The sequence below is a fragment of the Procambarus clarkii genome, chromosome 21 (assembly GCF_040958095.1).
Source record: "Procambarus clarkii isolate CNS0578487 chromosome 21, FALCON_Pclarkii_2.0, whole genome shotgun sequence".
Taxonomy (NCBI): Eukaryota; Metazoa; Arthropoda; class Malacostraca; order Decapoda; family Cambaridae; genus Procambarus; species Procambarus clarkii.
Window position 1 is genome coordinate 24,692,905 of NC_091170.1, and position 24,091 is coordinate 24,716,995.

The 24,091-nt window shown below is 48.3% G+C and overlaps 1 protein-coding gene across 1 annotated transcript; it reads right to left on the reverse strand.

The window, feature by feature from the left end:
* Positions 1-212: 212 nt before the first annotated feature.
* LOC138367213 (uncharacterized) lies at positions 213-713 on the reverse strand. Its single transcript, XM_069328618.1, has one exon. The coding sequence runs from the start codon at positions 711-713 to the stop codon at positions 213-215; it is 501 nt and encodes a 166-aa protein (XP_069184719.1).
* Positions 714-24,091: the final 23,378 nt, after the last annotated feature.

A 24,091-nucleotide genomic window follows, 5' to 3' on the forward strand; every position in this document is an offset into this window, starting at 1 on the left:
TAGATGCATCCCGCCCAGCTGAGGCCTCCACATCCAACTGAGGCCTCAACACCAGCTGATGTTTCCACACCCACTAGATGCATCCCGCCCAGCTGAGGCCTCCACACCCAGCTGAGGCCTCCACATCCAACTGAGGCCTCCACGCCAGCTGATGTTTCCACACCCACTAGATGCATCCCGCCCAGCTGAGGCCTCCACACCCAACTGAGGCCTCAACACCAGCTGAGGCCTCCACACCCAACTGAGGCCTCCACACCAGCTGAGGCCTCCACACCAATTGAGGTCTCCACACGAGTTGAGAAATCCACACCCAACTGAGGTCTCCACACAGTGCTGAGGCCTCCACATCCAGCAAAGGTCTCGACACCAGTTGAGACCTCCACACCAGTTGAGGCCTCCACACCATTTGAGACCTCCACACCGGTTGAGGCCTCCACACCAGTTGAGACCTGCACACCAGTTGAGGCCTCCACACCACTTGAGGCCTCCATACCAGTTGAGGCCACAACACCAGTTGAAACCTTCATACGAATTGAGACTTCCACACAAGTTGAGGCCTCCATACCCAGTTGAGGCCTCCAAACCCAATTTAGACCTTTACACCCAGTTGAGGCCTCCACACCCAGTTGAGGCCTCCACACCCAGTTGAGGCCTCCACACCCAGTTGAGCCCTCAATAACAGTTAAAACCTCCACACCAGTTGAGACCTTCATACCCCGTTGAAGCTTCGATACCCAGTTGAGCCCACCACACCAGTTGAGGCTTCCACACCAGTTGAGGCCTCAATAACAGTTTAGGCCTCCACACCCAGCTGAGGCCTCCACAGTCATCAGGCCTCCACACCCAGTTGAGGCCTCCAATAGTTTAGGCCTCCACACCCAGCTGAAGCCTCCACACGCAGTTGATACCTCCACACTAGTTCAGGCCACACCATGTTGAGCCCTCCACACCCAGTTGAACCATCCACACCAAGTTGAGGCCTTCACACCACGTGAGGGTTCCACACCCAGCTGAAGCCTCCACACCCAGTTGAGGCCTCCACACTAGTTGAGGCCACACCCAACCGTGGTTTTCACAGCCAGTTAAGACCTCTTCACCCAGTTGTGGCCTTCACACCCAGTTGAGGCCTCCTCACCCAGCTGAGGCCTACACACACACCCAGTTGAGGCCTCCACACCCAGCCGAGACCGCCATAGCAGTTGAAGCTTCCACACCCAGTTGAGGCCTCCACACCATATGAGTCCTCCACACCCAGTTGAGGCCTCCACACCAGTTGAGGCCACACAGGCCCGAGGCCTCCACACACAGTTGAGACCTCCACACCCAGTTGAGACCTCCACAATCAGTTGAGGCCCTCAAACCCAGCCGAGGCCTCCACACCAGGCCTAGGTCTCCGCACCCCAGTTGAGGCCTCCAAACCCAGCTGAGACATCCACACCCAGCTGAGGTCTCCACACCCAGCTGAGGCCTCCAAACCCAGTTGAGGCTTCCAAACCCAGCCTACGTTTCCGCACCCCAGTTGAGGCCTCCACACCTAGCTGAGGTCTACACTCCCAGCTGAGATCTCCACACCCAGCCGAGGCCTCCACACCCAGTTGTGGCCTGCTCACTAGTTGAGGCATCTACACCCAGTTGAGGCCTCCATACCAAGTTGAGGCATCTACACCCAGTTGAGGCCTCCACACCCAGGTGAGGCATCTACACCCAGTTGAGGCCTCCACACCAGTTGAGGCCTCCACTGGTCGGGAGGTCAACTGCTATGGGAGCCGGTCGGCCGAGCGGACAGCACACTTGTCTTGTGATCCTGTGGTCCCGGGTTCGATCCCGGGCGCCGGCGAGAAACAATGGGCAGAGTTTCTTTCACCCTATGCCCCTGTTATCTAGCAGTAAAATAGGTTCCTGGGTGTTAGCCAGCTGGTACAGGCTGCTTCCTGGGGGTGGAGGCCTGGTCGAGGACCGGGCCGCGGGGACACTAAACCCCCGAAATCACCTCAAGATAACCTCCACACCCAGCTGAGGCGTCCGCGCCCAGCTAAGGCCTCCACACCCAGTTGAGGCCTCCACACCATTTGAGGCTTCCACACCTTTTGAGGCCTCCACACTTTTTGAGGCCTCCACTCCAGTTGAGGCCACACCCAGTTGAGGCCTCCACACCCAGCAGAAGCCTCCACACTAGTTGAGGCCTCCACACCAGTTGAGGCCTCCACACCAGTTTAGGCCTCGACACTAGTTGAGAAATCCACTCCCAGGTGAGGCCTCCACCCCCAGTTGAGGTCTCCACACCCAGTTGAGGCCTCCACACTCAGTTGAGGCCACAACACCAGTTGAAGCCTCTATACCAGTTGAGGCTTCCAGACCAGTTGAGGCCTCCATACCAGATGAGGCCTCCACACCCAGCTGAGGCCTCCACACCCAGCTGAGGCCTCCGTGGGGCCTCGTAGCCTGGTGGACGTGGGGCCTCGTAGCCTGGTGGATAGCGCGCAGGACTCGTAATTCTGTGGCGCGGGTTCGATTCCCGCACGAGGCAGAAACAAATGGGCAAAGTTTCTTTCACCCTGAATGCCCCTGTTACCTAGCAGTAAATAGGTACCTGGGAGTTAGTCAGCTGTCACGGGCTGCTTCCTGGGGGTGGAGGCCTGGTCGAGGACCGGGCCGCGGGGACACTAAAGCCCCGAAATCATCTCAAGATAACCTCCACACCCGGCTGAGGCCTCCACACCCATTTAAGGCCTCCACCCCAGTTGAGGCCTCCAAACCCAGCTGAGACCTCCACACCCAGTTGAGGCATCTAAACGCAGTTCAGGCCTCCACACCTATCTGAGGCCTCCACACCCAGCTGAGGCCTCCACACCCAGCTGAGGCCTCCACACTCGGCTGAGGCCTCCACACCCAGCCGAGCCCTCCACACCAGTTCAGACCTCCAAACCAGTTGAGGCCTTCACATCCAGCTGATTCCTCCACACCCAGCTGAGGCCTCCACACCCATTTAAGGCCTCCACCCCAGTTGAGGCCTCCAAACCCAGCTGAGACCTCCACACCCAGTTGAGGCATCTAAACGCAGTTCAGGCCTCCACACCTATCTGAGGTCTCCACACCCAGCTGAGGTCTCCACACCCAGCTGAGGCCTCCAAACCCAGTTGAAGCTTCCACACCCAGTTGTGGGACATTTGGGGCTTGACTCTATTTATTTAACTTTTAAAATAATGAAATCAATTACGAAGGACCACCCGCTTTTATAGTAAAGAGGGAAACTAATAAAATGTGATCATTAGGAATTCCTGTAAGAACCAGTGACTATGAATAAATACTACGAAATATAATCACTTGAGTAATTAATGGGCTGTATAAATAATTTACTTGAATCAAAGCCTCAAACACCTACATTGGGGAGTTATTGCTAGAACTTCATATATGTCTAGGAACTAGTGTGGTTCGTTCACCAGTTCATTGTGTAATAACCTAATCTTATGACCAATTAGAGAATCAATAGAAAATTTGCCACCAATAAGAATATAGATCATAAATATCAGAAATTAATAATTATAATAAACACGTATATAATAAACACGTGCACACAGCATTCTATAAATGATAACTAAAATACTGATAATTTAAATAATCAAAGAAATACGAAAAGTCTTAGCTTGAAGACGTTTTCAAAGACATCAGTTACGAATCATCCTCGGGATCTCCGGAATTCCTCGTAGAACACTGGGAGATGAATAACACGGGTAAAGTAACAGCTCGTGGAATTCCTCACACGCGAGCTCTAAATTAAGGGATATTACATAGCAATGTACTAGGCTACTAAATATCTGTATTCAAGAAATTGGGAATAAAATTAATTTAGAATACTAACATGTGGTTTATTTGTGTCGCTCGACGTGAAGACAAGCTACCCTGCTATATACAATCTCTAATGATGCATCAAAGGGGAGTTATATAAGTACTTAGCTAATAGGGCACTGTATAAGTTGAAGCTTGCCGAAACTCGCGTCCCAGGCTCTAGCGTCACAATGGCGAACATGGTGGCTAGCTTGGCTTGGATGTCGACGCGCTTATTTGGCCAGTCACGATGGATCACGTAGAACAAATTAACTAGTTCCGGGATGAATGTCAGGTTAAATCTTGCTGACAATTCACCACAACGTATCCTAGACTCTGACACCAAAACGAGTTGCTCAATTCCGCAACAAGTCTTCACGCCGCACACAGGCGACTTCTCCTCGAGCTGGCGTCTACCACAACAATGGCCTCTCCCTCTCCCCGGCGTCTCGCATTCGCCACAGAAATTATTTAACATGAATAATATTATTTCGCGCAGTTGTGGCTAAAATGCTTGGATAAAGACTGGGTTGTAATTCTAGGGAGCTAAATATTATTACTTTCTCGTCTTACGATGGTAAACGAGAAATGGAGATGATTTTAGTTCTCTCCATGGCATTCACGCGTGACGTTAAATTCATTACTTGATAACAGTTGTAACTAAAAACTCTCGATTTGGCATTATTTGGGAGTTATGTTGTCGGTAAATAATTATCACACGGAATACTGCTGATTTTAGAGAATCACACTCAATTCTCTAACACACTGGATATAAATGTTTTTAACTTGGTAGAATCTGACGCAATACTGGCGTTTGGTTACGTAAGTAAGTAAGTAAGTAATTATCAAAAGAAGGCACCAAACCGGGAAGGCTATGTAGCACCATCAAATACGCAAAATAATCAGAGGGCGCTAAATATCACCAAGGATGCCAATACGAGAACAAAAACGCATAAGGCGAACGATATCAAAAGTATCCGAGTCACCAAGAATTCTATCGAGGGACAGGTGACCGCGAGGGGCGGTCGGAAAGCAAGACATACGCTCGTCCTGGAAGTCAGGACATTCAAGAAGGACATGCACGACCGTAAGAGGGACAATGCAACTAGGACAATAAGGAGCAGGGCGGCGCTCCATCAAGTGCCCATGGGTTAAGCGAGTATGGCCAATACGCAACCTCGCCAGAGCTGTTTCCCACCGCCGGTTACGGTGGAAGGAGGACTGCCACGAGGAAACACAACATTTAAGAGTACGTAGCTTGTTACCAGTAACAGACAACCAAGAAGCCTGCCAACGGGTAAGGACTGAGGAATGGATAACCGGGTAAAAGTCGGAATACGGAATGCCCTTACGAGAGATGGGACAAGAGCGGACAGCTTCCTTGGCGGCAGCATCCGCACGCTCATTTAAAGACACACCAATATGGCTGGGAACCCAACAAAACTCAACCGACTTAAATTTACTATGAACGAGAAACAGCCAATGCTGGATCTCGACAACCACTGGATTAAAGGACCCGAGAGCCATGAGGGCACTACGAGAGTCAACAACAACTACAAAGGAAGACTGACAACGAGAAAGTAGGAGACGAAGAGCATAGAGAATAGCATAAAGTTCCGCTGTAAAGATGCTAGTCTCCGGAGGCAAGCGACACATATAAGTGCGATCAGGAAAAACAACAGAGTAGCCAACACCGTCCGCTGACTTAGACCCATCGGTGAAGACAGAAACGGAGCGGGAGTGAGAAGAAAAGTGCTCGAGGAAAAGGCGTTTGAGAACCGTAGGAGGGGTAAAAGCTTTAGTGATACGGGTCAAGGAAGTACAAAACCGCGGAAGAGGGACCCTCCACGGGGGCAAAGAAGGAACAACACGAGGAGAAACATCAGAAATACGAACGGAAAGAGAATCCTGCAGGCGAGATAACCGGACAGAAAGAGGGAGGTGGTGAAGAGGAACAGGAACCGCAGGAGGGGTAAAAGTTAAAGCACGACAGAGGCGAGAGGAAGGATGTTGCAAGGACCGCGCAAGATAGCGAAGACAGTAGCGATCACGGCGGTCCTGGAGAGACAGGAAGCCAGTGTCAACACACAAGCTAAGAACGGGAGTCGAACGAAAGGCACCAGAACTGAGGCGCAACCCAGTATGGTGCAAAGCATCAAGACGGCGAAGAGTAGAAGGAGAAGCAGACGAGTAAGCAGGGCAACCATAATCGAGCTTAGACAGGACGAGAGAAGAATGTAAAGCAAGGAGAGTGCGCCTATCTGCCCCCCAAGAAGTATGGGACAAGACCCGAAGGAGGGTAAGGGCCTTAGAGCACTCAACACGGAGGTAAGAGATATGGGGAGACCAAGACAAACGAGTGTCAAGGAATAACCCCAAAAGCTTCGCGGAATCTTTGTATTCAAGGGGATGACCATAAAGTGACAAAGAGGGACGAAGAACAACCCGTTTCCGCGTAAATGTCATGGCACAAGTCTTAGAAGTAGAGAACTTGAAGCCATGATCAGTGGCCCAAGACGACACGGCATCAATTGCAAGTTGAAGCCGGCGTTGAAGGAAAGGCGAATCATCACCCTGACAACAAAGGGTAAGATCATCGACATAGAGAGCGGAGAAGACACCAGAAGGAAGAGAGGAAAGAAGACCATTGAGGGCAACCAGAAAAAGAGTAGTGCTCAGAACACTACCCTGGGGCACACCTTCGTATTGCTGAAAAGAGGGAGAGAGAGCGGTACCAAGGCGCACCCGAAAGGAACGACGAGAGAGGAAGCTGCGGAGAAAGAGAGGGAGATGACCACGAAGGCCAAAAGAATGAAGTTGAGATAGGATATGATAACGCCAAGTGGTGTCGTAAGCCTTTTCCAGGTCAAAAAGGACGGCAACAACGGAGGTCTTCGCAGCAAAAGCAGTACGAATATAGACCTCCAAGTTCACCAGGACATCTGTCGTGCTGCGGCACTTGCGGAAACCAAATTGAGAAGGGGAGAGGAGGTGATGGTGTTCCAGGAACCACATCAGACGAACGTTAACCATACGTTCAAAAAGTTTGCAGACACAACTTGTGAGAGCAATAGGGCGAAAGTCCTTAGGGGAAGTACCCAGAGACCCCGGTTTGCGAACAGGGAAAACAACGGCATCGAGCCAGTCCTCAGGGACTGACGACGACTCCCAGATCCGATTATACAGACTCAGTAAATACTGAGACGTGCTCGGAGGGAGATGGCGAAGCATCTCATAATGAATACCATCGGAGCCCGCCGCCGTAGAACCGCAGAGGGCCAGAGCAGAACGAAGTTCAGAAAGAGAGAAGGGATCATTATAGGGAAGCTGAAGATGAGTGCAGAAATCTAAAGGACGAGACTCAAGGACAGGTTTACGAAGAAGGAAAGATTGGGGAAGATGAAGACCAGAGCTAACAGAAGAAAAGTGGGAACCCAGTTCGGAAGCGACCTGCAACGGGTCCGCCACAAGAGTATCATGGAGGTGAAGGACCGGTGAAACATCGGGAACGAACTTACCCGCTATCTTGCGGATACGCTTCCAGATCTGGGCCAGAGGGGTTTCGGACGTAATTCTTGAGACATAAGATGCCCAACATTCACGTTTAGCCGTACGGATGGCCCTACGGGCCACTGCACTCGCTTTCCGAAAGAAAAGAAAAGAATCGGTCGTCTGCCTACGGCGGTGCCTCTTCCAGGCTGCACGCTTACAGCGGACAGCCCGAGCACAGTCCGCATTCCACCAGGGAACGCACTTCCGTGGACCCCGAGAGGAAGAGCGAGGAATAGAGCGGAGGGCAGCGTTGAAGACAGTGTCATGAAAAAGGAGGAGAGCGCGAGAGAGAGGCAGAAGGGAGAGGTCAGAGAGAGCAGCACTGAGGGTAAATAGGGTCCAGTCTACCTTAGCAAACTGCCACCTAGGGAAAGAGAGGGAAGGGCGAAAAGAGAAAAAGGAAACAAGGATGGGGAAATGATCACTTCCATGGAGGTCATCAAGAACCTGCCACGTGAAATCTAAGTAAAGAGAAGAAGAGCAGAGAGAAAGATCAAGACAAGAAAGGGTGCGAGTCCGAGAGTCCAAATGAGTGGGCTCACCAGAATTCAGAAGAGACAGGGAAGAAGATAGGAGAAACGGCTCAAGGAGGCGACCCCGGGTATTCGTCAGAACGTCACCCCAAAGAGAATGACGACAATTGAAGTCACCCAGCAGGAGCACAGGCTCCGGCAAGGAGTCTAGGAGGTGTTTCAAATCAGGAAGAGAGAGCGGGACACTCGGGGGGAGATAAATGGAACAAACTGTGTACCATTTCCCCACAAAGATACGAGCAGCAGAACAATGGAGAGGCGAAGGAAAAAGTAAAGGAACAAAGGGAACATCTGCACGAATCAAGAGAGCAGAAGAATTAGAAGCCCCAGCAATGGCTGGGGGGGGGGAGAGAAAGGAATAGCCACGAAAACGACCAGGACGAGCACCAAGCATTGGCTCCTGGAGACAGACACAAAGGGGCGAAAACCGCGAAATCAGAAGTTGGAGTTCGAGGAAATTGGCGTAATAACCTCGAACGTTCCATTGAAGAATGGACAACGACGGGAAGAGAAAGGACAAAAACAGAGAACAAGGAAGAAACAAAGGCGAAAGAGCAACAGAGCACGTTAAAGAATATCAGGGTCGGGATCAGGGTCAGCAAAGTCAGGGTTAGGGGGCATGGGTAAACTGAGCAAAGACGGAGGGAAGGAAACGGGAGAACAGATCAGAGGTGGGCGGGCGGGGTCCGGAGGAGGAGGAGGAAGAGGAGGAGACAACGGAGAGGAGCAGTCAAGGACAACAGCAGGAAGAGGGGGAGTAGAAAGAGGGGAGCGCACCCCAGCAAGAGCAGCAACCGAAAGGGAAGCAGGGGCCAAAGAAACCTCCATAGCAGGAACAGGGGCGCAACCACTGAAACGGGAGGGGAAGGAGCAACAGAGCCAGAAGTAGGAGCCAAGGAAGAAAGCGAAGCCTTCTTACCCGCCGGGGAAGAGGAAGGAGAGGAGCCAGGCTTACGCTTCTGACTTAAAGAGACAGGTGTCCCAGCAACTACGTACCGGGCAACGGATTCCAGTGTCTCAACAGGAGAAGCCGAACGAGAGCACACACGACGGCCGTTAGGAGAGCGATGGACATCCGCCTGCACCGACAGGCGGCGGGGAGAGCCGATAGATGGAGGAAGAGGATGGGAAGGAGGATCGGAGGGGGACGAGGAAGAAGACACAGGAGACATGACAGACCGGGTTGAAAGAAGGGGAACCCCAGACAGAGGACCAGGAGGGGGACCCCTCGGGAAAGAACTCAAAGGAACAGAGGAGGGGGCAGTGGGCGTATCAGGGTCCAAGGCCCGGAAACGGTTGAGAGTCTGAGGAAGGGGGGAAGGACGAGGAGAGGAAGAGCTCAACACGCGAGCATAAGAGATGTTAGTATAAGGCGGGAGCCGGCGAACCTGGCGCCTCGCCTCAGGAAAAGACAAACGCTCCCGGTGCTTCAGGTTAAGGACGGCCGCCTCAAGCTTGTAATGGACACAGGCACGGGAGAACGTAGGATGGGCCTCACCGCAGTTGAGGCAGCGAGCGTGGGGAGAAGTGCACTCCGACTTAGAGTGACCTTCACTCCCACACAAAGGACAGAGAGAGACAGTCCCAGAGCAGCGGAGGGCACCATGCCCAAACCTCCAGCACTTATTACAAAGTCGAGGAGAAGGAATATACTCCTGGACAGAGCACCTAGCACCAGCAAGAATGACAGAGGATGGAAGGGTCCTACCATCAAAGGTGATCTTCACAACGCGAAGGGGTTGACGGCGACGACCACGAGGGGGACGAGTAAACGAGTCAACCTGGAGGACAGAATGGCCTTGGGCAACAAGGATATGCCGAATATCATCGTGGCAATCCTGCAGATTCCGAACACCGGTTGCAACATGGGGTGGGAGGAGAATAGTGCCAACACTGGAATTCATCTGAACGTTCTTGGAGACCCGAACAGGGATCTCGCCAAGGCAAGATAAGGCAGCCAAGCGGGAAGCCGCATCCTGAGAAGGAGCAGCAACGACACGTGTACCGAGACGAGTGGGGTTGAAAGTAACACACGCATCCACGGAATCTACAAGATGCCGATGGAGGGAGAAATCGTCAGGAGGCGCAGAATCAAGAGGGAGGAGATCAAAGTATTTGGCCCATGAAGCAGGACCAAACAAGGCCTGATACGCATCAGCACGGGAAGGAATTGAGCGAGTGCGGTTGGGGCGCGAACGGCGGTGAGAACCCCTAGAGAGAGAGGGGTCAAAAGGCGCAGTAGTCACAACGAAAGACTTAGCCACACCAGGGGACGAAGTGGTCACCACCGGGGGCTGGAGGCTCGACCCAACCTCAGAGGAGGGAGGGGAGCTGGGGGAAGAAGTCAGGACGGACAAAGGAGGAGCAAGGTCGGGGCCCAACGCAGCGGGAGCTACAGAGCCTGGTCTTCCAATACAGGCCGACTCGGGGGCTTGGTCGCCCACCCCACGAGCCTGAGAGGGTAGAACGGAAACATTCAACGACATAGAGACGAAAAGTGACAAATTCATCCACGAATGTGCCCCCATACCCACCATGGAGCCACAATTAGAGGCAGGACACCCAACAGGAAGCTATCGCTGATCATGCCGGGGCCCCCTAGGGGTGCGTCGTGAGTATACGCCCCACAAACGCCACCTTAAGAACCGTCAGTCCGTCGACATCGGGTTCAGCGACGAAAGGGGGATTGACAATAAAAGGTTCCCCTCGCTCGAGACGTCGGGTACTACAGTTCTACGGGTGCAAGAGTATGCCTCCTCAAGCACCCGGGCGTCAAAATAGAAGAAGTCCAAAGAAAGAATCCAAAACAAGCAAAAGGTCGGCAGGAAACGACAAGCAGATAGGAGAAGAGGGGGGAGAAAAACGAAACATAAGGAAAAGGAAAAGCGATCCGGCACAATTGGAGAAGACAGCAGCAGGAGTGCAAGGCCAGAAAAGGACAGAGGACTGCCCAACGGAGCATCACACTCCGGCAGCCGTCCACCAAGCCCCCTCACGACGCCAACGGGCCGGAAGGGGAGGGGGTTGGTTACGTAAGAATTCCAGCATTATTGTACAGATACAATTATTAGTTCATGTGAACACTACTGTTAGTTAATTTTAGTTACTACAGTAATTAGTAGATTTTAGTAATAGTTAATAATAATACAACAGTATTGTATTAGTGTTGGAAATTTCCAACATAACTCCGGGGGGAGATTTATCGTGTCGCAGTGTAATGTTGAGTACTGACATACCCATCCCGAAGTTAGTATTAATATTAGTATGTTAGTACACACATAACGGATGTCCCGTAATTGTCAAGGACATACAAGAAACTTAAGTCTTGCAGATTTCATGTTAAATGGAACATGTTATTATGAATTATCTAAAGTTAATAACTAAGAAAGCCTACAATAAACTCTGTGACTGGTGTCGCTATGACATGTAATGTTTATGTTACTAAGTCTCAAAGTCTAGTAAACTCTCAGATACTCTAGACGAAATAATGCTATTAATAGCCTATACAACAATTAAGAATTAAATCAGACAATTTAAATAACTGAGAATCTACTGTGATGAGAATGTTCTGGGTCATTGTGACTTGTAACTGTTTGTTACTTGACATCACACCACAGTATCATCATGATTACTTAAATTAGATGGGAAGGTATTTGCTCTTGGTCAGAGCTATAATAGGCTTGTAGTTTCCGTTTGCATTGTTGAACAACTGCTCTAATGGAAACATGTAATAAATATTGAAATATTAAATGATTAAGTTATTGGTGATCAGGAACTCTCTAAAGCTTACAATAAACTCAACAACTAGGGGTCGCAGTGACATGTAATGGTGTATTACGTAGTCGCTGAATCGTAGGCAAAACTCAGAAAAAGTTCCTAAGAACTGATAACATTATGTATAAGTTGTATCCTACATTATTATACAGTAAAGTATTATTGGGCATTTAAGATCAAGGAGATTATGACACTACAGTAAGGTCACTGTCTAGGGTCGCAGTGACTTGTAACTATTGAGTTACTAGACAATAACATCACGCAGCATCATGATCACCCCAAAATCAAATGAGGAAATTTAATTTAATGTGCACTGCTGTGCAGTAGTCATTCTGACTGATGGTACAACGAATTTGCTAACTAGCTAAGATAATGTAATATTAGAGAACTGAAAAGATTTATTCATTAAATCAAGGAAAATTCTGAGTCGACAGTGAGATTGGTAGCCTAGTCATTCTGACTTATGAGCTAATTAAATTGCAGCTCATAGGCTTGACACTGTAAACTTGTTAATACGAAATCAACCTTTACATGAAATGGAGTTTATTACATCAGTCTCTATAAGTATAGTCAACTGTAATTAATTGTGAGTACAGACTAGGCTAGTACTCAGTTGACACTAACTAAAGTCCCTAAACCTACCTAAATAAATGGTTTAAATTTCTAACCTACCTAAGTAATGGACTAAGCTAATTGTAATAACTCACTAATTCTTAGTGGAGTTACTCTAGCTAAATTGTGAGCAATAATGTACTCAAATTAACATGGGAGCTGTATTGAGCTCGTAGACAGGTTGAGCTATATTGACCTGGTTAACAGTTAACAGGACGAGCTATATGAACTCGTGAACATGGTGAGCTATATTGAGCTCTGTTAACAGGGTGAGCTGTATGAGCTCGTTAACATGGGGAGCTATATTGAGCTCATTAAGCATGTAACAGGGAGAGTTATATTGAACTCGTTAACAGGGTGAGCTATATTGAGCTCGTTAACATGGGGAGCTATATTGAGCTCGGTAAGCATGTTAACAGGTGAGTTATATTGAACTCGTTAACAGTGTTAACAGGGTGAGCTGTATTGAGCTCGTTAACATGGGGAGCTATATTGAGCTCGGTAAGCATGTTAACAGGGTGAGTTATATTGAACTCGTTAACAGCGTTAACAGGGTGAGCTATATTGAGCTCGTTAACATAGGGAGCTATATTGAGCTCGGTAAGCATGTTAACAGGGTGAGTTATATTGAACTCGTTAACAGGGTGAGCTATATTGAGCTCGTTAACATGGGGAGCTATATTGAGCTCGGTAAGCATGTTAACAGGGTGGAGTTATATTGAACTCGTTAACAGCGTTAACAGGGTGAGCTATATTGAGCTCGTTAACATGGGGAGCTATATTGAGCTCGGTAAGCATGTTAACAGGGTGAGTTATGTTGAACTGGAATTAACGAGGTGGAGTATTGTATCGTTCAATTATCATGGCGAGCAATATTGAGCTTGTATCCGCATGGGGAACAATAAGCACTCAATGTTACGTTAATTCTAAGGTGAGCTATATTGAGCTCATGAAGCATGTTAATTAACAATGCTGATGTTTAACGATAATGCATTAAACAAAGGGAAACCTAAGATTGCTGGAAATTAAATTACTGCTACGATTAATCCTATTCAAGATAATTTGCAACAATTTTCCCAACCTAAACGTTTCACGGGGTTATTAGTTCTCTGTGGACTCACTTACGTATTGGTAAGTTTGCAAGTTTGTTCGTGCCTGCGCTTCTACAAGAATTCAGCAGAAACGAAAGAAAAACAACTCAAACAAAATTGATGCAAGTATTTATCACTAACTCTTAGTGCAGAAAACATTGTATTAAGAAGGCTTTCTTGGCAAACCTCAAGCGAAAGTATTGTGGACCAGTGGTCCTAGTGAATTTATAATTACAGAAGTTGCTTGATGACTTCATAGTATTACTAAATTCAGGAAATGCTAGTGGCATTGAGTGCTAGATTCTCTAGCCTAATATATTAATTACCTAGGGAGTGCTAGATTCTCTAGCCTAACATTATAATTTACCTAGGAAGACTGAGTGTGGCAATTACTACTTGTCGAGAATAATTCTAGGTCTGCAGTGGATTCAATGGCTTGGTCGCTGTGACTTGTACTTTGTTTGAGTACGGACCACTGGTTTTCCACTGAGAGCTATGAAACATCTCGGCGAATACTAATTGCACTACATTCAATCTGAGTTTATTACTCAGCTGTGTTTCTCATTTTAGCTTGCTGCTGGAGAATTGATTTACTGCTGACTAATTTATTGTTGTTGGCAGGCTTAGGCTTGTTCACATTCAGAACTTTACCAGTAAGTAAGTAGCCACCTGCAGATTGGAGCATATTCATGCCCAATCGTTTAAACATGTCCAGTTATGAACTAGGTAATAGTAGTCTGCTCCTATTTTTTTTTATTTTTACATGCAAGCATGCGAATAATGTACAATAAAAACTATAACAAATTATAACATTGAACAAAAGTACAAAGCACACACATGAACAATGACAAAGGAACAAATCAAGAGAAGACCAGCCAGAAGGGCTGACGCAAACACAAAAATGCATAGACAAACATAACACAAATATAAACACAGCGTAATACAAACATAAGGGAAACAGAGAGGCGAGAAGAACATACAAAACAAGTCTGCTTAACACCTCAAACACATAATGCACACATAACAAAGAGCACACCCCAACAGCTGAAGGGCACACAATATTACAAACAAGCGCACCGACATCCACAATCCGAACACACAAACGCATAGTAACCGCACACCCCCCCACTAGCCCCCACCCCACCACGCACATACACACCCCACAACCAGGCAACACAAAATACATAGAAATCACTTGCGAGGAACCTCGTGAGAATGTACTTCTCCGGGAAAAGAGCATGAGGATATTTCGCCTTGTAAGCTTCCCAGACTAGATCTTCAAGGTCGGTAGGGTTTGCGATCCCCCGCTCTCGAGCGGGTATCATAAACTGCGGGAACATCTATATCTGGCGGCATCGGCCAACGCCCAAGGTCACTGACGCAAGTCGCATAACGAGGCTGGGGAGCGCTAACCACGCCCTTCGAGGAAGCAGATGACACCGGAGAAGCGGACGAGGGTCGCCGAGCCTGCCACGACCTTCTTCATCGGAGCAGGTGCCGGACGCTGAGACGATAGCACTTCCACGGATACCGCAGGAGACACGGAAGGGACTGCAAGGAAACGGAAGAGGCGGCAAGACCGCTGCCGAGGGAAACGGGTAACGAGGAAGGGGCCACAGAACATCCAGAGCGAGCATCCTTTCTCAACATCACTACCAGGCACCCCGCTCACCACCAACTACAGCAGGGGGAACCACCGCCCACGAAGAACCGGAGCCATCCGACGCAGGCAAACGCACCTGAAGCAGGACCCTCGGACCCACCGGACCAGAAGGTGAGGCCCGAAACGCCGGCACCGGCATCCTCAGGCAAGTGTACCTCAGCCACCACAGTAGTGTGCACCACATCCGGAGCCACTCCACCGTCAACGGAAGGACGACACTTGTCGAATTTGCCAACATCAGCCCACGCAGAAGAACGCCGGGAACGCTTAGGCTCGGGCCGCACATCATCAGACCCGGAGGCAGACTCAGCGACCCGCGCAGCACCAACCGAGCGAACCGACGCACGCCGCAGCACGGCAGCCTCCTCAACCACACGGGGCACCAGGCCAGGCACAGGAGGGAATGCCAGAACCACCTCAGCACCCAGCACAGCCGGAACAGACGGCGAGGGCGCAGGGACCGGAACAGACACAGCAGAGGAAGAACTGGAAGACGAGGGGCCCGAGCAAACGGCAGGCGGAAGAGGCTCAGGGACACCAGCTGGAGCACTAGGCGAGGACCCAACCTCCGGAGGAGATGCGGCAACAACAGGGGGCGCAACAGCTGCTACAGAGGGAACCTCCTCAGCCGAAGAGACGTCCATACCCACCGAATCATCCCCCACAGGAAGGGGCGGAAAATCCTCCTCACTGAAGAGATTCACTGGTGCAACAGGAGGCGCAGAACAGTCAGCTGCCTGATGGCCCAAAAGACCACAACGATAACACGTCCGCGGCTGACGGGCGTAAAACACCCGAACGTTGTACCCCATAAGGCGCACAGAGGACGGAATATCCGCCCGGAGTCTCATGCCCAGGGTGCGAATGTTAGACCTCACACCCTTAAGAGGACTAGAAGACACCACGTTCACTCTCACACTAACAACTGCGCCAAACCGGCCGAAATACCGCCGTAGCAGAGCCTCTGGAAACTCCAAGGGAGCCCCATGCACACTGAAGTAAGTAAGTGCACCACTCCTATCCGAGAGGGTGACAGTGCCCGCACCATCTGGCAGGGGCAGTGTCCGCCCCTCGTATCGCCGGAGAAAATCGCGATACGCCATCTCCTCTGCAAACTTCACAATTGCCCTACGGGCCGTTACCAACTCGACCCCATAAATCGCAAACACAGGGACAGAGAGCATTTCACAAGCCAGGGCAATCTCCGGGTAACCAGCCCGCACAGAGAACTCTAGACCCACAGACTGAGCCCGGACGACAGGGGGTAGAGGGACCCCCATCGTAACGCCACGTCAGCACAGGCGAGCAGGAACACACCCACCCCCAACCAGCCAAAACGGGCAAACAACACCAACTGCTGGAGCGCCGATTCAACACGTCCGCCCCGTACCGAAGCTAGGGCCAGACTCCATCTGCTCCTATTAGTACATTTACATTGTTAAGGCGGTCAGACGTTAACTTGTTGTCAGCCAAATTAATTTCACGTTCCTGCAGGAAGTGGGCTGTGTACCCCAGACCCTAAATATTTAAGTCTAAAGGTATTTGATCTACAACAATGGCTTGGATAGCCTTGGCATGACAACTAGTCGTACAAACGGTTGAACTACTGAGTGTTCATGGGTTCCTCGATTTATCATGAACCCTGACAAGTTTAATTTTACCTGCCTGATTGGTTGTAAATTGAGTGCCTCTGCAGCTTTCTGAGTTATGAAAGTTCTCTGGGAACCTTGATCAAATAGTCCACGAGTGGTGATCCTTGGATCCTCTGTTCTTTACTTGAAGTTGGGCAGTAGGCAAAGCAGCATCCACTTGAGATGCTTGTGAAGTTACGCTGTACACATCTCGCACCTTGCAGCACTGTACTGTTGTAGATTCTCTACCTCCTATTCTAGGATTGACCATCAATTTGTCCTGACTAATTTGCACAGTGCAGCATGATGCTTGCCTCTTCTACACCTATTGCAGGTGTTCAGTGGGGGTCACAGCTATTAACATTATGTGATTTGAGACACCTAGTACATTTGTGTAACAGTTTGAGTCGTCTGACTCTTGTGTCTCTATTAGGAATTGGTACATTTGTACAGAGAATGTTTGATTGCAAAACAAGCACATTCCCCATCCTACAGTTTGTTTAGCGGTACCGTTTAGTAAAACAGTACTTGTAGGTAGTGATGGTTTTAGTGCTTGCATTTGCTTGTTATTATTCTCTTGTGAGTACTTGGTGTACTCTGGGGAGCCATTACTGGGCTCTTTGGGAGTGCTCTTTGGACTATAGGTCTCTTAGAAGCACCTGTGGAGCTCTTGGTCTTGCTGATGAATCAGTGTTTGACTTATTGTTATTACATTGATTATTAGTACCCTTATTACCTGGTGACAGTGTCACTTTAGGAGTTCCAGGTAAGGAAACTGATGTGGGTACAGTTTTGGTGCATTCAGATGAGGCATTAAGTGCCTAGGTTTGCTGTATGATTACTTATATTGCGCAAACCTGCAAATATATCCTGCATTGACAGGGTATTACCATTCTGGTACACATATAACTTATTAAGTGTGTCACCAGACAATTTTCTTTGGATGACAATTTTTGTCATCCACTCAGCAGTTGGGTGATCCACCTCTTTACTGAAGGAATTTAACAGTGACTCAAGCTGAAAACTAAAGGCTTGTAAAGAGTCAACTGATTGTTCTGGTGGAGATAAATCTAATAATTGGTGTACAAGGTTTATAATAGTCTTCTCATTGTTAGCACTTACTTTAGAAGGCTGGTGTGAGCAATTGTGACCATTACTTGTGTTGCTTTAGGCTTCTTGCTTAGCCTCAGCTTTAATTACAACTTCGGTTGCTGTTGCAGTATTAGCTTTATCATTTTCTGGTTCAGATTCACTGATTATTACAGTTTCACTAAGAGTTTCATCTGCAGCTTTACTCGTTTCTCTGGGTTCCTGTGAGGAGCTATATAAGTCAGTAGCTCCTGCATTGAATTTATAGAATCCAGGGAACATTGAGAAGAGCTGTCTGAAAATTGATCAGACTCTGTAAACAAATCATTACGTGAAGTTGTATTAGATGAGATGTTAGAAAACGAAGGTTGAACTTCAGTTGTGATCCCGTATAGTGATCAGTATTGATTAGAGGATTCTCCTCATCTTGAGGTAGCTCATGTATTTCATCTGAGCTGGGTGCTTGCTCGGGTGTAGGTCTATTAAAGATCTGTCTATCCACTCGGGAATATCTTGTCTCGCAAGCACCTTTTTATATCGGTCTAACCTGTCTTGAATGATACGTTCATAGCCATCAAGATCAGATTCTGTCAGACGTAATTTGTCTGAGTCAGTAGTACTGACCTGGAGTAAGTTCCTATGAGACTCGATTACAACCTTTATATAGTCATATTTTTGGTTAGCGTTCCTTGTGGAACTTACCAGTCTATAGACATCAACTGGGTTAGTTTCTATACAGTTGTCACATCTGATAAGCAGTTCCGATAGGCGAACTGGAAGACTTCTCAAGAATCTTGCATTCCGTTCTAGAGAGTCATTCTTGTGGTAAATTTGAGCCTTATAGGGCTTATATAGCTACTTGTACAGCTATGGTGTCTGCTCCTTGATGTAGAGCAGGTATAATTATTGACAGCCTGGTATTTTCTTGAGGCTGGTTGAAATTTACCTCATTTAGAGGTTAGCTACCTACCTAATAATAAGCAACTAAGATTTGAGTGGTACCTTAGTCTCACTACAGGTGTTCCTTAGCTTAGCTCTTCAAAATCAGCCTTGGATGGCTAGTGAACTTACAGTAACACTCAAAGATGTACATAGAAATATGCAATAAAATATAATTACACAATAAATGGTTAATCCCACCCTTGATAGGGTCAGCACAAAAATGAATAATACATGCCACTAACTAGCTCAGCCTAGTCGTGAGAATTTCTACTTAAGAAACTACAAATTTATTTAGTCTGTGTTTGTGCCAAATTCAGCACAATCACAGCCTAAATTGCTACCTAATAAAGGTTGGCAAAGATTATATTGTGGTGCAATAATGTGCAAATAATTGTGCTGTATTTTTGTTTTTTTTTTGTTTTATATAATATATACACTGGTAAAAATTATGTGTATAAGAAATTAATGAACACAAGAGAATTAATTGTGTTTGGCAAGTATTCTACTGCCGTAAATAATATTTAACTCCTGAATGTACTCCTAATTGTGGAATAAAATGTTATCAGGGTTAGTAATGATTAATTAGTATGGGATCAGCAATTTGTATTAATGTACTGGATCCTAAAATGTTAATGATCCACTGACTTGAGTGAATCAGTAATTATGGAATGAATTCAGGCTATAGTGGACAGTCTGCTGACAGCCGTATATTGAAATATTTGTATAGCCCAAATAGTTAACACATAATTGGTGTTAGTGAGGAATTAATATACAAGTTATGAGCTGTTGCTCCTGGTGACCTAAAGATTCTTACTTCAGTATGAAGTGCAGGCCTAAGTGTTGTGGGCAATTAACTGTGTCCCATGAGTGATACCTTTTACATGAGGTGTAAGTAGCAATGACTTGGTGTGACTTAGGCTAACCTATGTGTACGTTGTTGGTAGACACAATTAATTAAAATGGTTAGTCTAGACTACTTCACACAGTGATTAGTTATTACTAATTAGTATGTATATTTAATGTTTATCCGGTTCGATAAGGACCATAATGTGGGACATTTGGGGCTTGACTCTATTTATTTAATTATTAAAGTAATGAAATCAATTACGAAGGACCACCGCTTTTATAGTAAAGAGGGAAACTAATAAAATGTGATCATTAGGAATTCCTGTAAGAACCAGTGACTATGAATAAATACTACGAAATATAATCACTTGAGTAATTAATGGGCTGTATAAATAATTTACTTGAATCAAAGCCTCAAACACCTACATTGGGGAGTTATTGCTAGAACTTCATATATGTCTAGGAACTAGTGTGGTTTGTTCACCAGTTCATTGTGTAATAACCTAATCTTATGACCAATTAGAGAATCAATAGAAAATTTGCCACCAATAAGAATATAGATCATAAATATCAGAAATTAATAATTATAATAAACACGTATATAATAAACACGTGCACACAGCATTCTATAAATGATAACTAAAATACTGATAATTTGAATAATCAAAGAAATACGAAAAGTCTTAGCTTGAAGACGTTTTCAAAGACATCAGTTACGAATCATCCTCGGGATCTCCGGAATTCCTCGTAGAACACTGGGAGATGAATAACACGGGTAAAGTAACAGCTCATGGAATTCCTCACACGCGAGCTCTAAATTAAGGGATATTACATAGCAATGTACTAGGCTACTAAATATCTGTATTCAAGAAATTGGGAATAAAATTAATTTAGAATACTAACATGTGGTTTATTTATGTCGCTCGACGTGACGACAAGCTACCCTGCTATATACTATCTCTAATGATGCATCAAAGGGAGTTATATAAGTACTTAGGGAACAGGGCACTGTATAAGTTGAAGCTTGCCGAAACTCGCGTCCCAGGCTCTAGCGTCACAATGGCGAACACGTGTGGCTAGCTTGGCTTGGATGTCGACGCGCTTATTTGGCCGGTCACGATGGATCACGTAGAACAAATTAACTAGTTCCGGGATGAATGTCAGGTTAAATCTTGCTGACAATTCACCACAACGTATCCTAGACTCTGACACCAAAACGAGTTGCTCAATTCCGCAACAAGTCTTCACGCCGCACACAGGCGACTTCTCCTCGAGCTGGCGTCTACCACAACAATGGCCTCTCCCTCTCCCCGGCGTCTCGCATTCGCCACAGAAATTATTTAACACGAATAATATTATTTCGTGCAGTTGTGGCTAAATGCTTGGATAAAAGACAGGGTTGTAATTCTAGGAGATAAATATTATTACTTTCTCGTCTTACGATGGTAAACGAGAAATGGAGATGATTTTAGTTCTCTCCATGGCATTCACGCGTGACTTTAAATTCATTACTTGATAACAGTTGTAACTAACAACTCTCGATTTGGCATTATTTAGGAGTTATGTTATCGGTAAATAATTATCACACGAATATTGCTGATTTTAGAGATCACACTCAATTCTCTAACACACTGGATATAAATGTTTTAACTTGGTAGAATCTGACGCAATACTGGCGTTTGGTTACGTAAGAATTCCAGCATTATTGTACAGATACAATTATTAGTTCATGTGAACACTACTGTTAGTTAATTTTAGTTACTACAGTAATTAGTAGATTTTAGTAATAGTTAATAATAATCCAACAGTATTGTATTAGTATTGGAAATTTCCAACACCAATTGAGGCCTCTAAACCCAGTTGAGGCCTCCACACCCAGCTGAGGCCTCCACTCATGGCTGAGGCCTCCACATCCAATTGAGGCCTCCACACCAGTTGAGGCCACACCGGGCCAAGGCCTCCACACACAGATGAGACCTCCAGACCCAGATGGGGCATCCACTCCCAGTTGAGACCTCCACACCCAGTTGAGGTCCTCAAACCCAGCCGAGGCATTCACCCCCCAGCCTAGGTCTCCGAACGTCAGTTGAGGCCTCCACACCCAGCTTCGACCTCTACACCCAGTTGAGACCTCAACACCAAGCTGAGGTCTCCACACTCAGCAGAAGCCTCCACACCCAGGTGAAGCCTCCACACCCAGTTGAGGCTTCCACACCCAGCCGAGGCCTCCACACCCAGCTGAGACCTCCACACCCAGTTGAGGCATCTACACCCAGTTGAAGCCTCCATGCCCAATTGAGGCCTCCACACCCAGTTGAGGCCTCCACACGTAGTAGAGGCCTCCACACCCAACCGATGCCTCCAAACCTGTTGAGGCCTCCACACCAGTTGAGCCCTCTTCACCATTTGAGGCTTCCATACCAGATGAGGCCTCCACACCCAGCTGAGGCCTCCACACCCAGCTGAGGCCTCCACACCCGGCTGAGGCCTCCACACCCAGCCGAGCCCTCCACACCAGTTGAGACCTCTAAACCAGTTGAGGCCTTCACATCCAGCTGATTCCTCCACACCCAGCTGAGGCTCCACACCCATTTAAGGCCTCCACCCCAGTTGAGGCCTCCAAACCCAGCTGAGACCTCCACACCCAGTTGCGGCATCTACACGCAGTTCAGGCCTCCACACCTATCTGAGGTCTCCACACCCAGCTGAGGTTTCCACACCCAGCTGAGGCCTCCACACCCAGTTGAGGCTTCCACATCCAGTTGAGGCGTCTAAACCCAGTTGAGGCCTCCACACCCAGCTGAGGCCTCCACACATGGCTGAGGCCTCTACACCCAGCCGAGCCCTCCACACGAGTTGAGACCTCCAAACTAATTGAGGCCTCCACATCCAGCTGATTCCTCCACACCCAGCTGAGGCCTCCACACCCAGTTAAGGCCTCCACACCAGTAGTTGAGGCCTCCACATCTTGCTGAGGCCTCCACACCAGTAGACGACTCCACACCTAGTTGAGGCTTCCACACCCAACTGAAGCCTCTACACCCAGTTGAGGCCTCCACACCCAGTTGAGGCCTCCACACCCAGTTCAGGCCTCCACACCCAGTTCAGGCCTCCACACCCAGTTCAGGCCTCCACACCCAGTTCAGGCCTCCACACCAAGTTGAGGCCTCCACACCCAGTTCAGGCCTCCACACCCAGTTCAGGCCTCCACACTCAGTTCAGGCCTCCACACCCAGTTGAGGCCTCCACACCCAGTTCAGGCCTCCACACCAAGTTGAGGCCTCCACACCCAGTTCAGGCCTCCCCACCCAGTTCAGGCCTCCACACCCAGTTGAGGCCTCTACACCCAGTTCAGGCCTCCACACCAAGTTGAGGCCTCTACACCAAGTTGAGGCCTCCACACCGGGAGGCCTCGTAGCTTGGTGGATAGCGCACAGGACTCGTAATTCTGTGGCGCGGGTTCGATTCCAGCACGAAGCAGGATCAAAGGGCAAAGTTTCTTTCACCCTGAATGCCCCTGTTACCTAGCAGTAAATTGGTACCTGGGAGTTAGTCAGCTGTCACGGACTGCTTCCTGGCGTGTGTGTGTGTGTGTGTGTGTGTGTGTGGTGTTAACAAAAAAAGTAGTTAGTTAACTACTGGATTGACAGTTGAGAGGCGAATTGATTGGTAGATTGACAGTTGAGAGACGGGCCGTAAGAGCAAAGCTCAACTCTCGCAAACACAACTAAGTGAATACTAGGTGAATACACACAGTAGAGGCCCCCATAACCAGTTGAGGCCTACAAACCAGCTGAGGCCTACAAACCAGCTGAGGCCTCCACACCCAGCTGAGACCTCCACACCCAGTTGGGGCATCCACACCCAGTTGGGGCATCCACACCCAGTTGAGTCCTCCACACCCAGCTGAGACCTCCACATCCAGTTGAGGCCTCAACACCCAGCTGAGACCTCCACACCCAGTTGGGCATCCACAACCAGCTGAGACATCCACACCCAGCTGAGGCTTCCTCACCCAGTTGAGGCCTCAACACCATTTGAGGCCTCAATACTAGTTAGGCCTCCACACCAGTTGAGGCCTCCACAAGCAACTGAGGCCCCCACACCAGTTGAGGCCTCCACACACAACTGAGGCCTCCAAACCCATTTAGGGCATCCACACCCAGTTCAGGCCTCCACACCAAGTTAAGACCTCCACACCCAGTACAGGCCCTTACACCCAGTTGAGGCCTCTACACCCAGTTGAAACCTCCACACCCAGCTGAGGCCTCCAAACCCTGTTGAGGCATCTAAACCCAGTTGAGGCCTCCAAACCCAGTTGAGGCCTCCACACCCAGCTGAGGCCTCCACACCTAGCTGAGGCTTCCACACCCAACCGAGGCCTCCACACCTATCTGAGGCGTCCACAGTCAGCTGAGGCCTCCACACCAAAATGAGGCCTACACACCCTGCCAAGCATTCCACACCCGGCTGAGGCCTCCACACCCAGCAGAGGCCTCAACACCCAGCTGAGGCTTCCACACCCAGCTGAGG